Source organism: Antechinus flavipes, chromosome 1 (genome assembly GCF_016432865.1).
Source record: "Antechinus flavipes isolate AdamAnt ecotype Samford, QLD, Australia chromosome 1, AdamAnt_v2, whole genome shotgun sequence".
NCBI lineage: Eukaryota > Metazoa > Chordata > Mammalia > Dasyuromorphia > Dasyuridae > Antechinus > Antechinus flavipes.
The window spans coordinates 94,328,729-94,352,290 of record NC_067398.1 but is presented as its reverse complement, the minus strand read 5'-3'; the positions used below and the strand labels follow the sequence as shown (position 1 = coordinate 94,352,290).

General features: G+C 35.3%; 1 protein-coding gene across 1 annotated transcript in view; it reads right to left on the bottom strand.

The window, feature by feature from the left end:
- Positions 1–1,778: 1,778 nt before the first annotated feature.
- SAXO1 (stabilizer of axonemal microtubules 1) overlaps positions 1,779–23,562 on the bottom strand; it is a 120,842-nt gene continuing 99,058 nt past the window's right edge. The window contains exons 3-4 of the mRNA XM_051987041.1: positions 10,590–10,792; positions 1,779–3,191 (exon numbers count right to left, since the gene is read on the bottom strand). Of these exons, the coding sequence (XP_051843001.1) occupies positions 2,179–3,191; positions 10,590–10,792 (1,216 nt within the window). The 3' untranslated portion in view covers positions 1,779–2,178. The remainder of the gene's footprint in view (positions 3,192–10,589; positions 10,793–23,562) is intronic.

Below are 23,562 nucleotides of genomic sequence, written 5' to 3'. Positions count from 1 at the left end.
TTTTGTTCTTTTTTTTTGTAGCCCTCCTGCCTACCACATTGTCTTGTATTAGAATGTAAGCACCTCCATTGCAGGAACCATCTTTAACCTTTCTTTGTATTTCCAGCACTTAGTATAGTGCCTGGCACATAGGAGGAACTTAATGTTTATTGGCTAGTAGGAATGTAATATTTCTTAAATATGGAGTTGACTTGGCAGATACATTTCCTCACTGACTCATCTTGAGGTTATAAATTCACTAACACTTCCAAAGTTTTTCTTCCTCCAACTCTGTATTTAGAAAATTGATTTTTTTGAACCCAGATTTATAACTTTGTTTATTCTAGAAAACTTTACCTAACTAGATTTGTCACAACCTGCTAAATAAATTCTGACTCTCAAATATTCTGCCTCATGTTTTGTGCAGAGATAGTACTTGTGTGTGTTTGTGTGTGTGTTTATCTCTGTGGATGGAAGGATCTAAGGTGAGAGTAACAAAAGCTAAATTAAAATGACCCAGAGCCAGTATTTTTAAAATGAAAAGAACTGCTATACTTTGGAAACTATAAAGAGATACTTACCAACAACATGGAAGGTAACAGGAAAAGGTGACACTATGGGACTTTGAAGTAGCTTCTTCTAGTTGACATTGCCACTGCAGCCACTTCAAAGATAAGATGAGTCTCATAAGTTATCAATAAAATGGAAAAATAGACCCAACTCAGGAAACTCTATGCACCTTTAAAAGGATTGATCAGTGAAAACTATTTTTCCCCCTCAAGTATATTCCTCTTCCCATTAAAAAAAGCTAATTAAAAAATTACTCTAGATGATGATCTATTTTCTTTCATTCTATCCCCAGACTATTCATTTGGATAATCTAAAAATGATGAAAACTTAAGAGATTGATCAATGAAACCTATTGGTTTCTTTCCTCAAGTATTTTCCTCTTCTCATTTTAAAAAAGCTAATTAGAAAATTACTTCAGATGATGATTTATTCTCTTTCATTTCATTCCCAGACTTTTCATTTGAATAACCTAAAAATGATGAAAACTCATGTTTTTATAGCACTCTGGTCTTAGAACAACTTAGTTGTTCTACCTTTTGAGATAGGTAGTATAAGTATTGTTATCCTTATTTTATGGGGAAAGGAATTGACTCTGGCAGAGCAAATTGATCTGCCCTTTAATCCATTGTAACTTAGTATTAAGAGCAAGGATTTGAACTCGTCTCGACTTAAAATACTCTATTATTCTATATTGTCTCTCATTTCTTGAATAACTTCTTTCCCGAGATTTTTTTTTTTTTGGCCAAAACAGTTGAATAATTAGCCTTATGTAATCTCTGAACCCAAATAGAAAGTTAAAGATGTCATTCCTACTCCTTCAAGATAGACCACTGCATGTTGTACATCACATAGCTCTCCTCTACTTTTCAAAGTGGGTATATCAGAGTCAGGTGGTAGCTTTCCTACTGTTGGACAGAGCCTAACATGTTTCCAAATGATGTCCCCTCCCCCCCAGCTCTAAATCTATGATCCTATGACCCATGTAAGGAAAAAGGCAGTAAAACTCTAATCTAATGGGAAAAAAACAACGTCCTAGAATGTGGGAAAGCTGGCTTTCAGACCTGTCTTCTACCAATATGTCTGGCTATAAGAACTCATTTAAAACCCAAGCCAAGACCTTCATAGGCCAATTCACAAGTTTCTAACTTTCAAAGAGTACCGATTTCCCCCTATATTTTACTATTGTACAATATATGTGTGTGAAAAGATACATCATTTTAAAAAGCCAATTCCCCAAAATATGTTTTATTCATCAACCTTATCAGGATTCAAGTCTAATTTCGTTATTAATACAATAACTGAATCACCATCACAGATTCAAATGTAAGAAATTAGCTTCTGAGAGAACCTAGTCCATCTTTAAGAAATATAAAGAAGCATGGGGATTTGGGAAGTGTTGGCTTGGTGGAGGAGAGAGTCAAGAGAGGAAATTCGTTAATCATCCATGATTAACTGTCATTTTCCTAAAAATAAACGGATTCTCATTTATTCATAATTTCCAGCAGGAATTAACCCCTGGGAATGATCGAGAAGGTCAAAGTTTTTCAAGGAATAAATATCAACAGACTATATAATAAGTACTGTGAATTTTAGCAATTTTGTGAGAAAATTTTCAAAAAGGAAAAAGAATCAGGCTGTCACTGCTAGCTCCCTTTGGTTGGGAACATCTGCTCTATTTGTAGGAAGGTAACTGTTCTTCCTTGAACCAAGTGGGTCCAACGGGACCACAGGGCGATATATCCTGTGGCCAAATGCATCCACTTCATCAAAAGTGTAGCCTGGTGGCTCAGGATATGAAGCAAGGCACTTCACTGGTTCCTTCGGAGTATAGCTGATGTTGTAAGTTGTTTCACCTATCAGAGGGGCCGGACACCGGGCAGGAGGAACATAAGGTTTACAGCTCCTTGTGAAAATGGGTGGATGAGGCACAAAGTAGGTCTTGGTAGTAGTGAGGCAGTCCATAGGCTCTCTAGGCAAGTTTAGCTGAGCAAGGGGTTTGATGGGCTCTTGCTTGGTAGCAGGCCACTGCCTGAAGTCATCTCTGTTGGTGGTGGAACCTTCAAAGCGCCCCGGTTTCTTAGACTGTATCACTGGACGGCAGGATTGAGCAGGGCCCCCTTTATGATAAGTGTAGTGAGCCTGCACAGTTGTCATAAAGTCCATCTTCTCATCTGGAGGGTTGTAAGCCATGGGGGCCCGAGAGAACATTTGGGGTATTGGCCACGTTTGGTACTTGTCCCGAAATTCAGTTGTGGTGGCAAAAGGGCTTTCACAACTGGAAACCTTGGGATGGGGTTTCAGGGACTTGGCAGGCTCCCCAAGCAATCCCCTAAAGGAATCCTTATGAGTTGTGAGACCATCAAAGGGGATGTCCGAGGGCTTGTACTTGGCTGACTCCATGGGAATTCGTTTCTCTAGAGGATGTGGTACATAATTCATCTTGTAGTTGGTCAAATCTTCTAGGGGTAGGGCATATATTTTCTGCTGATAATAGGGTTTGCAACTCATTGTATTCACGAAGCCCTTGATGGGGAAATCATCCTGGTGAGTGGTTCTATAATCAAACTTCGATGTTGATGGGCGATAGGATTGTTCTGGTTTTATCAGCTCACGTTTTGGTTGATTCCAGGGCAAATAATCAACTGAAATGAAAGCAAATCAATATAGGTCATACCTCCTGACATACAAAGTATGTGTGTGTATGTGTAACACATATATATGACTGAAAATTAGTAATCTATTCCTAAATATAGTTTCATTTCATAAGATACAAGGGTTACTTATCTGCTAATTGCATTAGGGACTTAAGTGTTTCAGTTATATGACATTTCCAAAAAGAAAAGCTTTCTTTTTCCTGTACTGCTATACAGCCTTCATCTCTAGAAAATAATGATGAGGATGAGGACAATAATTAATAATAACACTCAATAATATTAATCTTGAAAAAGGTCTTGGTGAACTGGAATGAAGAACAGATGTAAAGTAGCCTTTAGCAAACTATTTCATTAGTATGTACTATGCACAAGTCATTATGTTTAGCAGAGCTAATTCCCAGACCTTGCTCTCAAGGATCATATTATCATCTAAAGGATGCTGGGAATAACAAGTACCAAATAATTATGACACAAAGGTGAGTTTGACAATTCAGTTAAACTTATCTAGTATTTATTAACAGCCTATTACATTAAGGCAGTTTCCAGATAAAGAATAGTTCTGGACAAAATGAGAAACTTGAGAAGGGAAAACTAATTTTGAGACAGGGGAAGAGATGGGGAAAAGAAGGCTTTCCAGGGGAGAAAGGATGTGGGATATTAGTTGAGCCTATAAGATAAGGCTGGATAAATTACAGAAGGCCTTAAATTCTAAGAGTAGGAATTTTGACTTTATTCAAAATGAATTGGGGAACCTCTGAAGGTTCTTTTAAGTAGGTGAATGACATGATTACAATAGTGCTCCAGTTTCCATATCTGTAAAACTAACTAAGGCCTTGATTTCCACATCTGTATAATGAGAATAACAACAATATATGCCCATGGCCTTAAATAGCTCATTTTGTGAGGAGCAAATGAATTGATGTGCCTATAAATTGCAAAGTGTTAATTACCTTCTATCTAACATTATCATTGAATTTTATGAATTATAGATAGGGAACAGAATTATTTTTCAATATAGTAAGTAAAATTTTAAGTGAATTAAAATTTTAAACAAATTATACATATGAACTTTACATTTAGATCATCAATATCCCAAGAATTCATTTAATGTCCCTATATGCATGTGCTTTACCATAGAAATGGGAGGGGAAAGGGAAGACAGGGAGGAAATGAGCATTTATTAAATGCTTATTATATGCTTGGCATTACACTAAGAGCTTTATACATGTCATCTCATCTGATCCTCACAATAATCTTATGATATAGGTACCATTATGATCCTCATTTTACAGTTGTGGTTAAATGACTTGCTCAGTCACACAGCTAAAATGTGGAGGAATCTGAACTCAGGTCTCCCCAATTCTAGTCTTAAAGCTCTTTTATACCAAACCACCTAAGAGTTATAGAGTCCCTTGTCTCAAAGAGCTTACAGTCTAAGCCTGATATCCTTATAAGCTACCTTTTAAAAGGGCAAATGACTAAAAAGGCAAAGTACTGAATAAATATATTGTCATGAGAAGTAAATGCTCTTTGGTTGGATGTTAAGAGACCATCACATCTCTATTTCATAGAGAGTGCAGACCAAAATAAAATTATTGCCACCTCTTCCAAGTAGATGGCAATGACGTCCTAGAGAAGACTGGGAGAACTGGGCATGTGGTCACTAGGGAAAGACTCTGACATAAGTCTCCTATCTTTATAAAAAAAAACAGCAACAGCTGACATTTATATACTATTTTACAGTTTATGAAGCATTCTTACCAACATGTTGTTTAATATTCCCTCCCTCACAATAATAATTGTAAGAGAATACAAAGATTTTCATTCCCATTCTACAGTGGAAATACTGAGGTTCAGACACATTTAAGAAGCCTTCATATAGTCTACGAAGCTGATATATAAATGAGTTAGAATTTGAACTCTGTTCTCCTGACTCCAAGTTTAGCATCTGGCTTGAAGCCTTGGCTGTGCAACTTTATATGCAAAATGTCACTGACATCCAGTTACCCAAAAGAGATTATCTAAGGTCCCTCTATTGACAAGGCACTGGGCCAATAAATACTCCTTTGAGAACAATATACAAGAACATTTATCATTTCACAGGTTCTCAAGGTGACCAAGAAACAGGAATCAAGAAGCAAAATGACAATGAGCATTTAAAAAATTTAACTTTATCACTATTATTCTGTGCTTGACCCCACCCAGATCTTCATTCATAGATAAAGTTTCAAGGGATTCCCACTAAATTGTAAGTCAAAAGGTTATAAGATTCCTAAAAGTCCATAATTTGAAGAATCAGAGAATTATAGGTTGTAAGAGCTGAAGGGATCTTATTACTATCAAAGTAATCCCATTGTATCAATAAGGAAACTCTGACAAAGGAATGTTTGATGATTTACCCAAAGTAACATCTTAAGATATCCTACTACAGAAGTTTCCTCATACACAAAATATATCTGATGGCTATGTAGGGAAGTTATGCTTTTTTTTTTCCCTAGACCCTCACAAAGACTTTTCAATAAAAAAGACCCAAAAGGAGGAAAATTGTTTGGAAGAGTTGGACATAGATGGCTATAAGGAAATGTGAAGCAGAGAAGATAGTGGATCAGTCCCCTAAGGTTCCTGAAGGAGTACAGGGCTATGGAGAACCAGAGGCCTGTATAAGGTGTCAGAATTCCTGATTAACTTCTCATAAATTATCAGGCTTGTAATAACTGCTCTGAACTCCCTGAAACTCCAACGTTCTGACATCACTGTATGTAACTGTATTGGGAATTTACTGAGCTTACTGCTTTACTTAAGAGAGAAAAGGCATGGGGATGGGAAACTTCAGTTTTATCCAGATGCACGTGTACAATCCCCCTCGACACACTGTAAGTTTATTTTAGGCCAAAGAGACTACCATGTATTCAAAATATGCTACATTTTAATTGAAAGCCTAATCCTTTTCCCAGAGAAATTAATGGTTACATCAGCATCTTGAAAGCATTAGGGTGAATTGAGAGGGGACCTTCTCAGGAATCCAAACCACATGTTCCAGAGGCAGACTTCAACACAGTCAACTAAGATGACAGTCAAATGGGGTGTCGTGCTCGTGGATCCCTACATGCTCCCTATATGTAACAGGAAGGAGACTGGGAACTTTACAGGCCTCTCCATGTAATAGTGTGTAAAAAAGTGAAGTTCCTCAACTGTGAGCTATCACTTGCACTGTTCTTCTCTCCATCTTTTCACATGCAAAACACTGAGATTCTGAAAAACTACACATTTTCACAATATAAACAATTCACCAAAAGGAATGTAATAAAGTAGGGCACTGAACAGGTATTCAGAAAAATCATTTCTTCCAAAAGGAGCAGGCAGGTGAAGTACGGAGGAAGGACTTTGTTTTTCACACTCTAGACTTTTTGAAAATAAAGTAGTTTATTTATTTATTTTTTTTAGCATGAATTTATTTATTTATTTATTTATTTTAATTTTAATATCTTTTTATTGATAGAATGCATGCCAGGGTAATTTTTTACAGCATTATCCCTTGCATTCATTTCTGTTCTGATTTTTCCCCTCCCTCCCTCCACCCCTTCCCCCAGATGGCAAGAGTCCTTTACATGTTGAATAGGTTACAGTATATCCTGGATACAATATATTTGTGCAGAACCGGACAGTTTTCTTGTTGTACAGGGAGAATTGAATTCAGAAGGTATAAATAACCCGGGAAGAAAAACAAAAATGCAAGCAGTTTATATTCATTTCCCAGTGTTCTTTCTCTGGGTGTAGCTGCTTCTGTCCATCTTTGATCAATTAAGGCTCTCTTTATCGAAGAGATCCACTTCCATCAGAAGTGGATCCTCAAACAGTATCGTTGTTGAGATATATAATGATCTCCTGGTTCTGCTCATTTCACTCAGCATCAGTTCATGTAAGTCTCGCCAGTCCTCTCTGTATTCATCCTGCTGGTCGTTCCTTACAGAACAATAATATTCCATAACATTCATATACCACAATTTACTCAACCATTCTCCAATTGATGGACATCCTTTCATTTTCCAGCTTCTAGCCACTACAAACAGGGCTGCCACAAACATTCTTGCACATACAGGTCCCTTTCCTTTCTTTAGTATCTCTTTGGGGTATAAGCCCAGTAGAAACACTGCTGGATCAAAGGGTATGCACAGCTTGATAACTTTTTGAGCATAGTTCCAAATTGCTCTCCAGAATGGCTGGATGTGTTCACAATTCCACCAACAATGTATCAGTGTCCCTGTTTTCCCACATCCCCTCCAACATTCCGCATTATCTTTCCCTGTCATTCTAGCCAATCTGACAGGTGTGTAGTGGTATCTCAGAGTTGTCTTAATTTGCATTTCTCTGATTAATAATGATTTGGAACATATTTTCATATGTCTATAAATAGTTTCAATTTCTTCATCTGAGAATTGTCTGTTCATATCCTTTGACCATTTATCAATTGGAGAATGGTTTGATTTCTTATAGAGTCAATTCTCTATATATTTTGGAAATAAGGCCTTTATCAGAACCTTTGATTGTAAAAATGTTTTCCCAGTTTATTGTTTCCCTTCTAATCTTGTTTGCATTTGTTTTGTTTGTACAAAAACTTTTCAATTTGATATAATCAAAATTTTCTATGTTGTAGTCAATAGGGATCTCTAGTTCTTCTTTGGTGAAAATAAAGTAGTTTAATGCAAAACCAACAGGTAGTTGTGGTACAGAGCATGGAGTACTAGACTCCAGCAAAATCTGAGTTCTAATATAGCCTCAAACACACACTAGCTGTGTGACCCTATGCAAATCATTTAACCTTATTTATCTCAGTTTCTTCTTCTATAAAATGAACTGAAAAAGAAAATGGCAAACCAGCCCAGTATCTTTGCTAGGAAAACCCCTAAAACTAAGGTCATGAAGAGTTGGATACCACTGAAAAATGACTAAACAAAAGCTCAATGCAGACCCAGAGCACTGAATAATTATATTCTACATCCTTCCAATTGCATGTTGTTTTGAAAATACCACAAATTACAACCAAATGCTGTTCCCCTGTATTTTACTGGCGTTCCTGTGCTGCAGTAAAGGTGCTGACCTTAACAGCGATAAAGGGAAAGATTTACATATGGTTCCTATGGAGTAAATGTAAGGGGAGTGAATATGTAGACAGAAATTCCATATATATTGCCTATAAGAAATGAGGCTTTTAATGATCTTTGTCTTTCTCCTTCCCCTGCCTTTTTTCTCTCCATTTGGAAAGAGGAAGAAATTATGTCATAAAATAATGAAGTTGCAAGGGAAATTACTAATACAGCAAATGAATTGTAACAGGAAAAAAAAGTCACTTGACTCAATGATAAAATAATAAGATAAGGTAAGAATGGTCCCTGAACAAAGCTTCTGTTCCAGTTCTGACCACATGTGAGCATTCACATAAAGGGAAAAAAAAAAAAAAAAACAAAACACTAAACCTATAATGTCAATTGGAACAGCTACCCAGTGCCTAAACCACAGCCTTGTATGCTCAGGAGCTTTAGAAACTACTTTGATTTTATCTATCCTCTCTTACCTGAAACCCCTATGAAGCACCATGGGTTCATATTTTTCCCAAATAAGTTCAACTAAACTTAAGACAAAACTAAAAGAAAAGACGAAAAAGAAAAATCTCCATAATGGGAAGGAGGTAGAAAGAGAAATAAAGTAATATATGGCTAAGTTATCCTACTATAGATGATTTTTAAATTATCACTCTGCTCCCCACCCCTGCAAAATTTCCAAGTTATGGATATTTTAGCAACATTTCACGTAAATACTCTGAACCAGAGCTTGGATCTCTCAGTTATTTGTATATCTGCTTTGAAAGCTTGAAATATTGTGTATTTTTGGAAAGTGCTAATATGCATTTTTAAAAAGGTTTTTGGGGACAACTAGATGGCACAGTAGATAAATCACCAGCCCTGTATATCAGGAGGACCTGAATTCAAATCTAGCCTCAGATACTTAGCTATGGAAACCTGAACAAGTCACTTAACCCAGATTGTCTCAAAAAAAAAATGAATTTTGATGTTCTGTCATTTGGTGCACACACACGCACACACACATACACACACACACACACACACAAAACTAATAAAATGAATAAATAAGATTTCATAGATTTTCCTTAACAAACAAGGACCTAAGCTTTTAGGGACTTAATAGCTGCTTTGACCTACTACATGTAAAAAATTCTCTAAAACAGTCCTGAGGCTCAAGAAACAGAGAAGATCATTGTTTCACATGATTTATAGATAGAACATCTAAAATTAACCCTTTGGGTTGATAGATGAGGAAACTGAAGTGCAAAGACTATCAGAAAGTGATTTTCCCAAAATCTCATAGCTAAGAAGTAAGAAGAGGAAGAATTTGAACCTGGGTCTTTAGAACATACTTGAACTCTAACAAAGCTAGAGTTTGAGCTTTGTTAAACACATAAGTTATCTGTAAGGCAGAGGACATGAGGTGAGATTCCAGATAGATTCAGATTTCCTTTTTTTTTTTTTAATTTAGTCCTCTTTGAATGATAAGAACTGAAAAATTGAAGAACATAAGAGTTTTTCCTTTTGAGTGAGAGCTGGAGACATACAAGCAGATACATCGAAGAAACTTTAGATGTCACTGAATTCAATTCTTCAATTTTACAGATTTGATAAACTGATCCCAGGGAGATTAAAGATAGTTTCCCAGAATCGCAAAGCTAGTAAGTATGTGAGGTTGGATAGAGTTCAAATACAGATGTTCCTGATTTTAAGTCCAGTATTCTATTTATTCCACAACATTGCCTCTAAATCTAAGAAATATTTCTGGTCCCAGTGTTGATGTGTGAAAAATCATACAAGGTGTTATAAAACAGGACTTGATTCTATCCCACATCCCAAACTCAACTAGGCTTAGTCTGGTCATTTTTTTTAAAAAATTACTCATTACAGACATTATTGAGCTGCTTTTATCAGCTTTTATCATTTGTGCCCATTTACTTACATAGCACAATAATGATTATTCACATATTTAGATACGTGTCAAGGTAACACAGCTATAAGATTTATTTAATAATGATATATACCCTATTCATGAGCACTTGGTACTGAGAGTACGCTATTTTCCATGGCACGCCTATTTGCTCCAAACATAAACATTTTGATTAAAAGGTTTCATCAGCAGAAGTCATCATATCAGGTACATATTAAGTTAACTAAAATTAAACTAAAATTTTGAACCTGAAATATTTTATAGATAAAGTAAATTAAGGACAATCTTTTTTTTGTCGAGATCTATATTTTATTGGTGTAAGAAAATCCTCTCCCTTTTACCAATGCAAAGAAAATAATGAGGGTATGTTCATACCTTTATATGTAGGCAGAGAATCCATCTTGTCTTTACTTTGTTGCTTGTTTTCACGTGGTTTGATAGGATCTACTCGACAGAAAGGATAGGCACTGAAATCCTGTTTATATGTTGTGACCAAATCCATGTTCTCTTCATTTGGAACGAACTGGTCAGGTGGCTTTACCCTCACTGGGAATACTCTATGAGGGCCATAATCTCTCCTATAAATAAAATCAACACATTATTTTAATGGTTGGCTTAAAGCTAAAGCTTAATCTGTGTTTTCTACTATGTAAAATTCAACAAATAGCTATTTGATTCAATTCATCAACATGTATTTTTAAGTGCTAAGTATGTGTACTGTACTAAAAATTGGAGACAAAAATAAATTAACATTTCCTTCTTTCAACAGGCTAATGTTCCATAAGGATGTTTACTATGTGTCTATAGGACTATGTTAGTCACTATAAGAGTACCAAAGAATTATAACGGTATAATGCTTGCTTTTAATAAAGTCAAAATTAAGGAGTAGAATTTATTATGTAAAAAAAGCAATAGTAATTATCTCAGACAAAAATTAAAGATAACAGAATTAATCAAAAGAGAAAAATAGGAAAACTATACTATATATCAGCCAGAATTGATCAATATTGTTTTAGACTATTTAAAATAACTAGACAATTATAAGATTGGAATATTGCTGTAAAGGAAATGATGAGTTGGTAGATTTAGAAAAATATGGAAAGATTTGGACTTATGAAGAGAAACATCCATCTTCAGAGAAACAGAGCATACTATAGTCTTACATGAATGCATATGAATATATGTGTGTGTGTATATATGTATATGATTACTAATAACTCTGTATATGTCTGTGTGTGTCTCCAAGTTCAATCATAGCTTTCTTAAAGGGGATAGAAAGGGGTGGGGGAAGAATAAAGTAAAAATGCATAACAGAGAACAAAGAAAAAACACAAGGAAGCAAACACAATATGTAGTATTTATTACATAGGCTTTCTTGAAACAAAAATTTATTATTTTTTATTTTGAATCCTCTCATGTTCTGCTATGGCTGAATAAGTTATGGTACCTGAATGTAATAGAATATTATTGTTTTATAAGAAATGATCAGCAAGATAATTTCAGAAAGCCTCAAGACACTTACATGAAATGATGCTAAGCAAAGTGAGCAAAACCAAGAGAACAAGATTATGTGATGATCAACTGTGATGGACTTGGTTCTTTTCAATAATGAGGTGATTCAGACTAATTCCAATAGACTTATGATGGAGAGAGCCATCTGCCTCCAGAGAGAGGACTGTAGGGACTGGATGTTGATCATAACATAATATTTTTATCTTTTTGGTTTGTGGTTTTTCTTGTTTACTTGCTTTTTTTCTTTCTCTTCTTTCCCCTTTTGATCTGATTTTTCTTGTGTAGCATGATAAATGTGTAAATATGTTTAGAAGAATTGCACATGTTTAACTTATATTGGATTATCTGCTGTCTAGGAGAGATATCAGGGCAAGGAAAAAGAAAAATTTGAAACATAAGGTTTTGCAAAGGTAAATGTTGAAAACTATCTTTTGCATGTATTTTTAAAAATAAAAGGCTATTATTTTTTAAAAGATAGTAAAAGGAGAAAAGGGAAAAATGTCAATTCTCCTGACCCTTCAAAAAAAAAACCATCATAAAATTTAAAAGAATAAAATAAAAATTGTTACCACTCAAAAATTATCCTGGTAATCTGATAGGATAGATATATCTAATCCACCAGCATCCAAATAAACCTGGCCTATTCTTAAGTGTTGGCCATCAGACCCTCTCTTCTTTTAAATTTATACTTTAAAAAATACAACCACATGTGTGCATGTGGACACACAAACATACAAATTCTACCTTATTTTAGAACATATATCAACAAGAGTACATACATCCAACTGGGCCAGGGGAAAGCAGATTCCCCTTGACAGCGCATTCCACAGCAGCTCAGCCAAAGGGGAAGGTTTCCGGACAGGAAAGCATTAGAACCAAACACCAATAAAATGTATTTCCTGGACAAAATCTGGAACAACATTCCCCTAAACCATGCTTGACTAGCAAAGTTAACATGCACCACTGTAATCTGTCTTGCCTGGATTTATACACACACTTGTCAATAAACCAAAACCAAGTCCTGTAAATATTGGAGAGTGAGAAAAAGGGAAGATGAGGCAGAGGGAAAAATTAATCTCTCTGGGGACTGAGCAAATATGGGAGAGAGCCATTTGATATTTTCATTGAACTCCTTGTATATTCCCAGACTAGATTTGAAATCTTTTACAATGACCATCAAAAATGTCTCCAATCCATATGTTTAGATGCCAGGGGCTTCTGTATTGTCAGTAAAATGTAAAATGGGCAGTTATGTGACTAGTAGCATCTGGAAAATGGTTTTCTGTATAAATCTTTGAGGGTGGGAAATAGGTCCCCAAATGGGCAGAATGGCCCACACAGCACTACTTTGTATACAAGTATCTTCCACTGGAATCCATTCAACACTGTAATTAGATACAGCCTGAAAATATCAGTGATGTGGCCTTCAGAACATTACCTAAGCAAATACCAAGTAGTGAAATTTCCTATGATATAGGCCCTGTTTGGAGAACACATAAATAAAACTGCATTTCAGCTTAACTTAGGAAAAGCTGTTGTCTGTCAAAAATGTCAATGCTAGAAGAGGGAGAATTGAGGAGGAAAGGGGATCTCTGTTTTAAGAAGCCATTGGGTTCAGTTTGAAGACTATATTGGACCACACATCCCTGTATAAACATATCATTCAACTAATTCAGAGAAACTGCTCTGTTCCATTTCACATTCAAAGTGGGGAACATCAGAAGATCCTAAGGGCAAGAAATGAAGGTGGGAAAAAAATAATTTCATTATATTGTTGATTCCCCAGACAGCACAGAGATATTCTCTGTTATATATTTCCTAGATATGGGTGGCCCCAAATACTTAACAACTCTATGGTATTTTTAAAAAAGAGTTAGTTTTTGATGTATTCAGAATTACCCAACAAATGATTGTCAAGAATGCTGACAACTGTAAAATCCTCCATTATTTATTTATTTTCCTTTACAAAGTTCCTATAAAATTATATAATTAGTGTTTCCCCAGAGAACTCAGGAGTATTTTCTGCTATATGTATTCTAGGCATTTTTTCTTGTTCAGTCATGTCTGATTCTTCATGAGTCCTTCTGGGGCTTCTAAGCAAAGATACTGGAATGATTTCCCATTTCCTTCTCCAGTTCATTTTACAAGTGAGGAAACTGAGGCAAATAGGTCTACATGATTTATTCAGGTTCACACAACTAATGTCTGAGGCTGTATTAGAACTCATGAATATGAGTCTTTCTAATTCCAGGACCAACACTCTATCTACTGTACCACTTAACTGCCATGATGACCTTTATAGTACAGAGCAAAGGATTCAGTCATTGTATTCACTCTAACCCAGAATTGTCTATTAAATGGTAAAGCATGACAATATAAAATTATTTAGTACTTATGGCTTCTCATAAAATTGCCTATTAAGTAGTGCACAGCCACCTTCACTTAGATCCAACTCACTTAGCTTAAAAGGGGAAAGTCTCCTATTGCATCCAAGATCATCTCCAGTTGTCCTGATCTGTATCTTGCCACTGGACCCATATGGCTCTAAAGGAGTAAGTGAGATGACCTTGAACAGTCCTTCCTCACTTAATAATTCACTTGCATGTCATGGCATCACTTCCCTGATGTCATAGTCCTCTTTAAAAAGGAAGGAAAAGCAACAACAACAACAAAGAGTTAATTACAACTGAAGACAAAAAATAGGCTAATCATTGAAACAAGGGAGCACAACTAGCAAATCTGAGGATTGTGCTTTCCAAAGATGTTTGTCCAAATGAGTCCTTGTGTTCTTAGTAAATGTAATTTTTAACCAAATCTTGTTACCTGAAGTGAAAAGCAAAAAGCATAAGGTACAAGTATATTCAGTGAAATAGAAATTTTTAATTTACCAAAGCAAAAATGTTTCCTCTCGAACAAAAACAAGATATCTCTGAACAGTAACAGCTTAAGCATAATTCACAAATATTCAAATTCTTCCCTTTCCAAGATATTAGTTGTAATATATGTTGATTTTTAACATAACTACATATCCCCATTATCATTACATCCTATATACCACATTAAAAAATCTTCCATTTTCTTAGATGACACTGAGACTTTTAGTTCATAAGGTCATAGATTTAAAGTTAAAGAGAAATTTAGAAATTTGGATTAATCCCTTCATTTTACAGATGAGCCAATTGAGGCCCAGACTTGTTTAAAATAATACAAATAGTGAGTAGTGGCAAAATCAATTGGAACTACCTAGGTCCTTTTGATGGGGTCCTTGGTAGCTAGGTGGACATTGACAGGAGAGCCAGAATTACTGTCCAAAGTACTCCCTGTGGTAAGCAATTTATCTCTTTAAGAGGACCTTTTTTTTCTTTTTCTTTTTCTTTTCTTTTTCTTTCTTTCTTTTTTTTTTCCTGAGACAATTAGGGTTAAGTGACTTGCCCAAAGTCACACAGCTAGAAAGTATTAAGTATCAGACTAGATTTGAACTCAGGTCCTCCTGAATTCAGGGCTGATGCTCTATAGGACCTTTTACTTTTAAGTAGGCCTTTTGTCAAATTCCTTGCATCAACAAACTCCACAGAAGGCTAAGTTCTGATGTTAACCCCTAAGGTTATTTTTTCCCCTATAAAAAATCTATTGATACTGTAATCCCCTACTAAACTTTTTTTTTTCTTAAGGAATTCAGCCTATCTTATGGCAGTTTCAAGGGTTCATTAGGAACTGCAATCCCTTTGTGGCAGCAAATTTATTAGAACCAAGACTGCCTAATGGCATCTTCCCCCTTGTTAATGGCAGGTTTCTTTAAGGAACTTAGCTCCTGTCTTTCCTTTTGCTAATGGCTAAAACTCCCTTTTGGAACTTAGCACATGTCAACAGCATAACAAAAACTTTGCCTCTTGATTTGAAGAAGGTATAATCTTACAAACTGAGACATCTCACAACACTAAACCAAAACCCCAGTATACTTTTAGGGTCCAAACCTTTTCTTCCCAACAGTTGATAGATTGTACAGGGGAAGTTCTGAAGCCCCAATATATTGGGGGGTTCAACGCCTCCGACTCCATATCTCATCATTTTGATTCTAAATCTGTTGTTCTTTCCATTGTACAAGGTTCCTGCCCACTTGGTAATAGTTGTGCTATCTCCCTTGTACTTCTCAAATACAATTTTTAGCCACTCCTCAAATACTCACGACCTAACAAAGAAGGAAATAATCAAAGATGATGTAACAAAAAAACACTAGACTGGGAGTCAGAAATATTGGGTTCACAGTTATCTCTGCCACTCACTATCTAATCAAAGTCTCTCAGCCTCAATTTCCTCATCTGTAAAATAAGAGACAATAGAATTTGCACTTCTGATTCTCATAGGATCTGGGAAAGGATCAAAGGAAATGATGTAAGAAAAACATTTTGTATTACTGAAGTGCTAAATAAAGCTCAGATATTATTAAGTGTTAATTAGATTATATTTATATAGCTACAAAAGTTATCCAGCATAGAAGTCCAAAAGCTAAGATAAAAATTAAGCAAAGATTAAAGAAGGATTTTCTAAGGAAGAAGGCTATAACAATTTAATCAGGTAGTATACAGAATCCTGGTATATAAAGTCTGGAAGATCTGAGTAAAGCCCTAACTTAGACAATTCCTAGCAAGTCACTGAAACTCTCTCTGTCAAACTCAGTTAAACCTGTTAAATGAGAAGGGCTAGACCTATGGCCCTCAAGGGTTATTCTATGATCTTATATTTCTATGATTTAACAAGAATTGATGGAAAAAAAGGTTTTAAAAAAGGGATATACTGCAGAAAGGATTAAAGTCAACTTCAGAGACAATGAATATGATGAGTAAGGGTCATTCAAAGTGCCAAGAAATCTTTTTTCCACACAAGTATCATCTCCACCTTGGTTTAGCTGCCCAAGAATCCTCTCCTGGCCCAGTAATGTTCCTCTCCTGGTGTTTTAAGTAATTTTCAGCATATGTATGTTAGTGACTATGGGAGGAAAGAATGCATCCATTTGTTATGCTCAAATAAATGAAATTAATAAACTCTGTAATTACAGCCATTAAAACCATTAGGTTTAGCTATGGCTTGATGGGATGAAAGCAAGGAGATTTGAAATTTGCCATCATTAGGAGATGGTGAAATTTTAATATTTTAAATTATATTTTGGATATGAAAAAAAATAAAGGTATTAGACTTTGGGGGAAAAAAGAAATTATTATCTTGACTCCAATAAGAATGTGAGAATATTTGGAATGAGTTTTGATCCATATAATGCTGCAGATCATTTAAGGAGGGAACATTCAAATCAATGATTTTATTGACCCATTTGACTATTTATGAATACATAAGATTTGATCCCTAAAATGAAGCATTCTTATATAGAAAGGCAGCAGAAAAGGTACATCTTGGAGTCAGAAAACTCATGTTCAAATATCAGGGTCTTCCCCTCCTAGATTGATTTCTTTTGGGGGGAAAGACTTGGGGAAAGAGCCATTCTTTGCTTTTTTTCTTTCTTACCCAACTTAATCACTGAATGGGTATTGACAAAGTCAAACTGAGACCTGTTAAAAACCTTAGCTTAAAAAGCAAAGTCTCCTACTACATTCAGGGCCATCTCCAGTCAATCTATATCTTTCCACTGGATCCAGATGGGTCTGGAGGAGAAAGTGAGGCTGGTGATTTTGTATCACCCTCCCTCACTCAAATCGAATATACTTTCTTTTTTTTTTTTTCTATTTATTGGCTTTTATTAACTAGACAAGTAATCTGTAGAAACTATTTTATAGAATCTGTAGAAACTATTTTAGAAAATACATTTAAAAATAACCTCAACAAATAGGGAAGAACTGGTTCCCAATAGAAGAATCACTGAAGAATCTGAAATCTACTTGCAATGTGATTATGAGCTAGAGAAAAGATCAAAATCAAACCCAATTTTGAATGAAAGATAAAAAATGAAACAACAAAAGATGTCCATGCAATGCAGCCATATATTGAAATAAGCTATAATAAAGTTAATGTAGCTCAGAAAATAAGGTGCATCCTTTGTGTAGTGAGTGTGAAACGAAGAGCCAGGATTTTGTGCTGCTGTTCATGAGAAGTGAAAATATTATGGATAATACTTATCTGTAACAAGATAACTTGATATAAATATATAATATATACACACACAAATATATATAATATAGGTTTATGTATCATATATATTTTTATGTATGTGTATATATACACACACAAATATATATAATATAGGTTTATGTATCATATATATTTTATGTATGTATATGTATACACACACAAATATATAATATAGGTTTATGTATCATATATTTTTATGTATGTGTATATATACACATAAAATATATTGAGGGATAGTTGCTATTACAGTCAGTGATTACCATCATTAGTGTGTATGTATATATACATACATACATACATACATACATAAAACAAGATGTTGGATAGAATTCTTTTGGCACATACAATGTTTTGTTTTTGTTTTTGTTTTTGTTTAATAATTTTTTATTGATAGAACACATGCCAGGGTAATTTTTTACAGCATTATCCCTTGCATTCATTTCTGTTCCGATTTTTCCCCTCCCTCCCTCCACCCCCTCCCCCAGATGGCAAGAGTCCTTTACATGTTGAATGGGTTGCAGTATATCCTAGATACAATATATGTGTGCAGAACCGAACAGTTTTCTTGTTGCACAGGGAGAATTGGATTCAGAAGGTATAAATAACCCGGGAGGAAAAACATAAATGCAAGCAGTTTATATTCATTTCCCAGTGTTCTTTCTCTGGATGTAGCTGCTTCTGTCCATCTTTGCTCAATTAGGGCTCTCTTTATCAAAGAGATCCACTTCCATCAGAATACATCCTCAAAAACAGTATCATTGTTGAGGTATATAATGATCTTCTGGTTCTGCTCATTTTACTCAGCATCAGTTCATGTAAGTCTCGCCAGATCTCTCTGTATTCATCCTGCTGGTCGTTCCTTACAGAACAATAATATTCCATAACGTTCATATACCACAATTTACTCAACCATTCTCCAATTGATGGACATCCTTTCATTTTCCAGCTTCTAGCCACTACAAACAGGGCTGCCACAAACATTTTGGCACATACAGGTCCCTTTCCTTTCTTTAGTATCTCTTTGGGGTATAAGCCCAGTAGAAACACTGCTGGATCAAAGGGTATGCACAGCTTGATAACTTTTTGAGCATAGTTCCAAATTGCTCTCCAGAATGGCTGGATGTGTTCACAATTCCACCAACAATGTATCAGTGTCCCTGTTTTCCCACATCCCCTCCAACATTCCCCATTATCTTTCCCTGTCATTCTAGCCAATCTGACAGGTGTGTAGTGGTATCTCAGAGTTGTCTTAATTTGCATTTCTCTGATTAATAATGATTTGGAGCATATTTTCATATGTCTATAAATAGTTTCAATTTCTTCGTCTGAGAATTGTCTGTTCATATCCTTTGACCATTTATCAATTGGAGAATGGTTTGCAAATCGAATATACTTTCATATTATGACATCACCTCCCTGATGTGATCCTCTTTGAGAAAGAACAAATAACAACATCTTAAAACATTCTTTCTCCCTGTGGTTCAGTGGTTGCACAGTCTCTGCACAAACAATCTCATACATTTATAAATACAATAAGTGAATTAAATTCTCTGGGTCACACCCTCTCACTGATAGGATTACTAAAAGATTCTGTGTGTGTATGTGTGTGTGTGTGTGTGTGTGTGTGTGTGTGTGTGTGTAAGACAACAGAATAAAAGGTTTCAAATATATTTCCTTAATGTACTTCTATTCTCTCTGCTTTTCTCCCTTCAGTTCATCAAATATGAGGAGAGGTAACTTAGAAAGATTGTGTTTTTGAATCCACTTGTCTAAAGTCACTTAAGTCACTTAACCTTTGTTTCCTTATCTATAAAACAAGAATACACCTACTTCACAGGGTTATTGTGAGGCTCAAATGAGATCACAATTATAAAGTGTTCAGCACAGGGTCTGTACATAGTAAGCACTAATATAAATGTTAGATATTTTTTCTATTGGCCAAACAAGAAGCTATCACCTTCCCTCCATCTTTTTGTGTAGCCTCATATTTCTTTATTAATTTCCCTACTGCTTCCTCTGTCCAAGAGTGTCCTGAGAGCCAGACTGAATCAGGAAGAAGAGGGAAGGGCCACGACCTTTCACTGACTGTTGCCTTCTTTCCTTGCTCCAGCAAAACAAAGATTCTCTCCAGGCTAATACCTTCTGGGAAAGGAAGGAGTCATGTAGCCTTTGAATTACAACTGATCTACAATAAGGCCGGGACTACTACAACTACTGAGATGAAGGCAGACCACCAAAGACAAACGTAAGCCAGGGAATTTATTGATCACCCTCACAAAACTCACTGAACAACTGATAGGCCTCCCTATGCTAGCAAAGGCCATAAAATTCAGGGGACAACTGATAAGCCTGACTAGGCTAGCAAGACCACAGAATATGCTAGCAAGAACAGCAGCTATTTGAGATAGAAACTAAATCCTAAGGGGAGAAAGTCCAAGCAAACATTGAGAGTTTACAAATCTTCTCTAAACCTATCTTCTCACCCTACACAATCTCTTCCTAATACCCATCCCTCCAACACCTGATGCCTCCTATCCACAATGCAAGAGAGTTCATCAACATTATCTTAAAATTACAATATTATGGACATTCTTCTTTTTAAAGTTCAATTTCCCTTTATGTCTTAAAAATAGCCATAATTATTATTATCGTTTTCCAAGGACTCTTTCTCCAGGATAGTCTTCCTATAATACTGCCATATTCCCTTTCCAAGTGAAGAGTGGATTTGGAAATTAGAAAATAATGTTCATGTTTTTCCCTAATGCCAATAGTACCTTTTAAAATTTTTAACTAGATATCTCTTATTCCCACTTCAACCTTCATCCAATTTTACTTCAATCCTTTATAAAATAATGCCAAGTTAACTCCCTCTTGAGGTTACATCCTTAAAATTAAGAATTACTAATACCCTACTAGAAGAGAATTGGTAATATCCTACAGAAGTCCATACCCCAAAATATCAAACAAAAACAAAAAAAGAAAGAACCCATGTATATAAAAAGATTTTAGCAACACTTTTTGTACTGACAAAGACCTTGGAAAATAAGGGGATGCATATCAACTGGGGAATGCCTAAATAGATATAGTACATGGTTGTAATGGAATACTGATGTGTTATATTAAAAAAATGATGGAGGGTGATGGTTTTGGAGAAACCTGGGGAGACTTGTATAAAGTAAGCAGAAACAGGAGAACAATTTATTCAACAACAACATTATAAAGACAAACGATTTTGAGACTTATGAATTCTGATTGACCCAATGAATGACCACAATTCCAGAGGTCTTATGATAAAACATGCTACCTGCCTAATGAAGGAAAGGTGATGGACTCAGAGTTCAGAATGAAACAAATATTTTGGGGTTATTACCAGTGCAGGCATTTGTTTTGCTTGATTGTATATTTGCTGCATAAATTTTATTTTTTTTCTTCTTCATTGAGGGGGAAGGAAAAAGTAAAAAAGTAAGAAAATGGAATCTTATTCATTGATTTAAAATTTTTTAATTTAAAAAAAGGTCCAAGGTAATAGACCTTCTAGTCATATTTTTGACAAAATCATTTTTCCCTTCTAACTTTACTCCACCTATTGTTAAACTCATTTTAGAACTGCAATAGAAAAGAAATTCAGAACCTCACCTTTCCAATATGGGATAAATTTTCCAAAGTAATTAATTTTTCCCATCTGTGGAATTAGTCCTTAACTAATAGAAACATGATTGCCAAATCAATATTTTTTTAAGTCTTAAACATTCCAGGTACTGTACTAGATATGGGAGATACAAATGCAAAAAAAAAAAAAAAGTGAAATAATGCCTTCTAACAAAATGCAGTTCTAATGGGGGGACACCAAAGACATATGTAAATATAAACAAAATCCATATTTCAATTATAAGTAGAAGATAGTTAATTATAAAGAAGGATGGCACTAGTAAGGGGAAAAAAAGGGTAGAGATGAAAAGGAGCCATAATCCAAGTATAGATGACAAAAGTGGATCAGTGTAATATCTAAGGATATTTGTGTCTTAGTCCCATCCAATCATGGACTATCAGAACTGAAAAAGACATTAGAGAGCATCTAATTCAACTCTATCATGTTATAGATGGGAAAAGTTGCAATTGAGTTGCAATTCAGAGGCTATTTACTTCCAAGAGAAATGAATTGTTCAAGACCATATAGCAAACTAGAGTAAAAAATTGGGATTAGAAATCTCAGCCCAGTGCCCTTTTCCACTGCACCAAAATTGCTGCTCATAAATAGTACTTCATATGACAGAATTTCACTAATGAAAAAGAAGTATGTAGTATAACTCTCTTAAGTGATACCTATAAATTTAGGTTAAGTCAATCTAACGGCAGATTCTTTATAAGGGAGCATCCAAGGGTTGTAGAAATAATTTCATATTGAGATATGACTGAAAATAACAACTATTTCCCTCATGTGGCATGTGCTGTAAATTTTAAGCTTTTTAAGATTTATGAGCAGTAAGAGTCATATGCTATCCTAATGGTATCCCATGCTGTGATGATAACCTTTCCAGAAGCCAGGTGTTTTTTATGTTTGGGTTTACCATCAAGCAAAGCAACCAACCATTGCGTTATACCACTGTCCTGAAGCAGACTACCAAGCTGCCTTGGGCACCAACCTCAAAATCTAAGCCAGGCCAATCTTTGGGTATTTGGTAAGAGTATTTTCTTATACATTCACCATTGTAGAAGTGATGGTGAACACTCACCAAATAAGACATAGAACACTGTCTCAGGGCCACAGTGTTGGATGTATCCAACTACATCCCAGTTCTTCTGTGACAGATAAACTCTATATTCTCTGGTTATCAGTAATTACCCAAGTCACATGTTCCTTTCAAGATCCATGAACTAGGGCTCTACTATAGAAGGTAAAGGTCTAGAAATATGATTCAGGATTGACTCAGATAAACTCAGATTTTGATACTTAATAATTTCTCAACTTGTCCTCAATTGCTTTTCTTCTTTGATCAGAGAACTGAAGGTGGTAGGGAGTAAAACATGAAACTCTTCCCAAAGCATTTCTTTGGGCTGTCAGTAATTACAATGTCTACTAGCAGATTTGCCTTAAATCTCATATGCCCACAAGTAACCTTTTGGTGCCTACCATCACTTCTTTTTGTATATTATCTTCCTCCATTAGAATGTAAGCTCCATTAAGCTCTCTGAAGGCAAAGACCGTCTCTCTTATTTGTATTCCCTACACTGAGCATAATGCCTGGTACATAATAGTTACTTTAATAGATGTGTATTAAATTAAATTGAACTGAATTTATTGATAATCTCATGCTTTACAGTGCCTAAGTGAAATTCCATGATTCCTAAGAGTATAATCAAAATCAATGAGATTCCTTTTACTTGTTTTCCCTTATTTTTCCTTCTGCTCACAGAAGGATTCTGTGATCAGGAAGAACGGAAGAGTTATTTTTGTTTCTCTCTCCACTTTTGTCCCCTCCTCTAAAGCACTAAGGGATAGAAATCATGCTTCTACCACCTTTCCTTAGTTTACTCTCAGGTCACAAAAATATAGAAAAATAGGATTCAAAGCTAGAAAGCTACTTTAGAGAACATCTAGTTTAATTTCTTCAGTTTTACAAATGAGGAAACACTGTAAACTCCCTATGACCTGCTTCTCCACAGCTACACACATGAATGTTCACACCTTTTGATTATT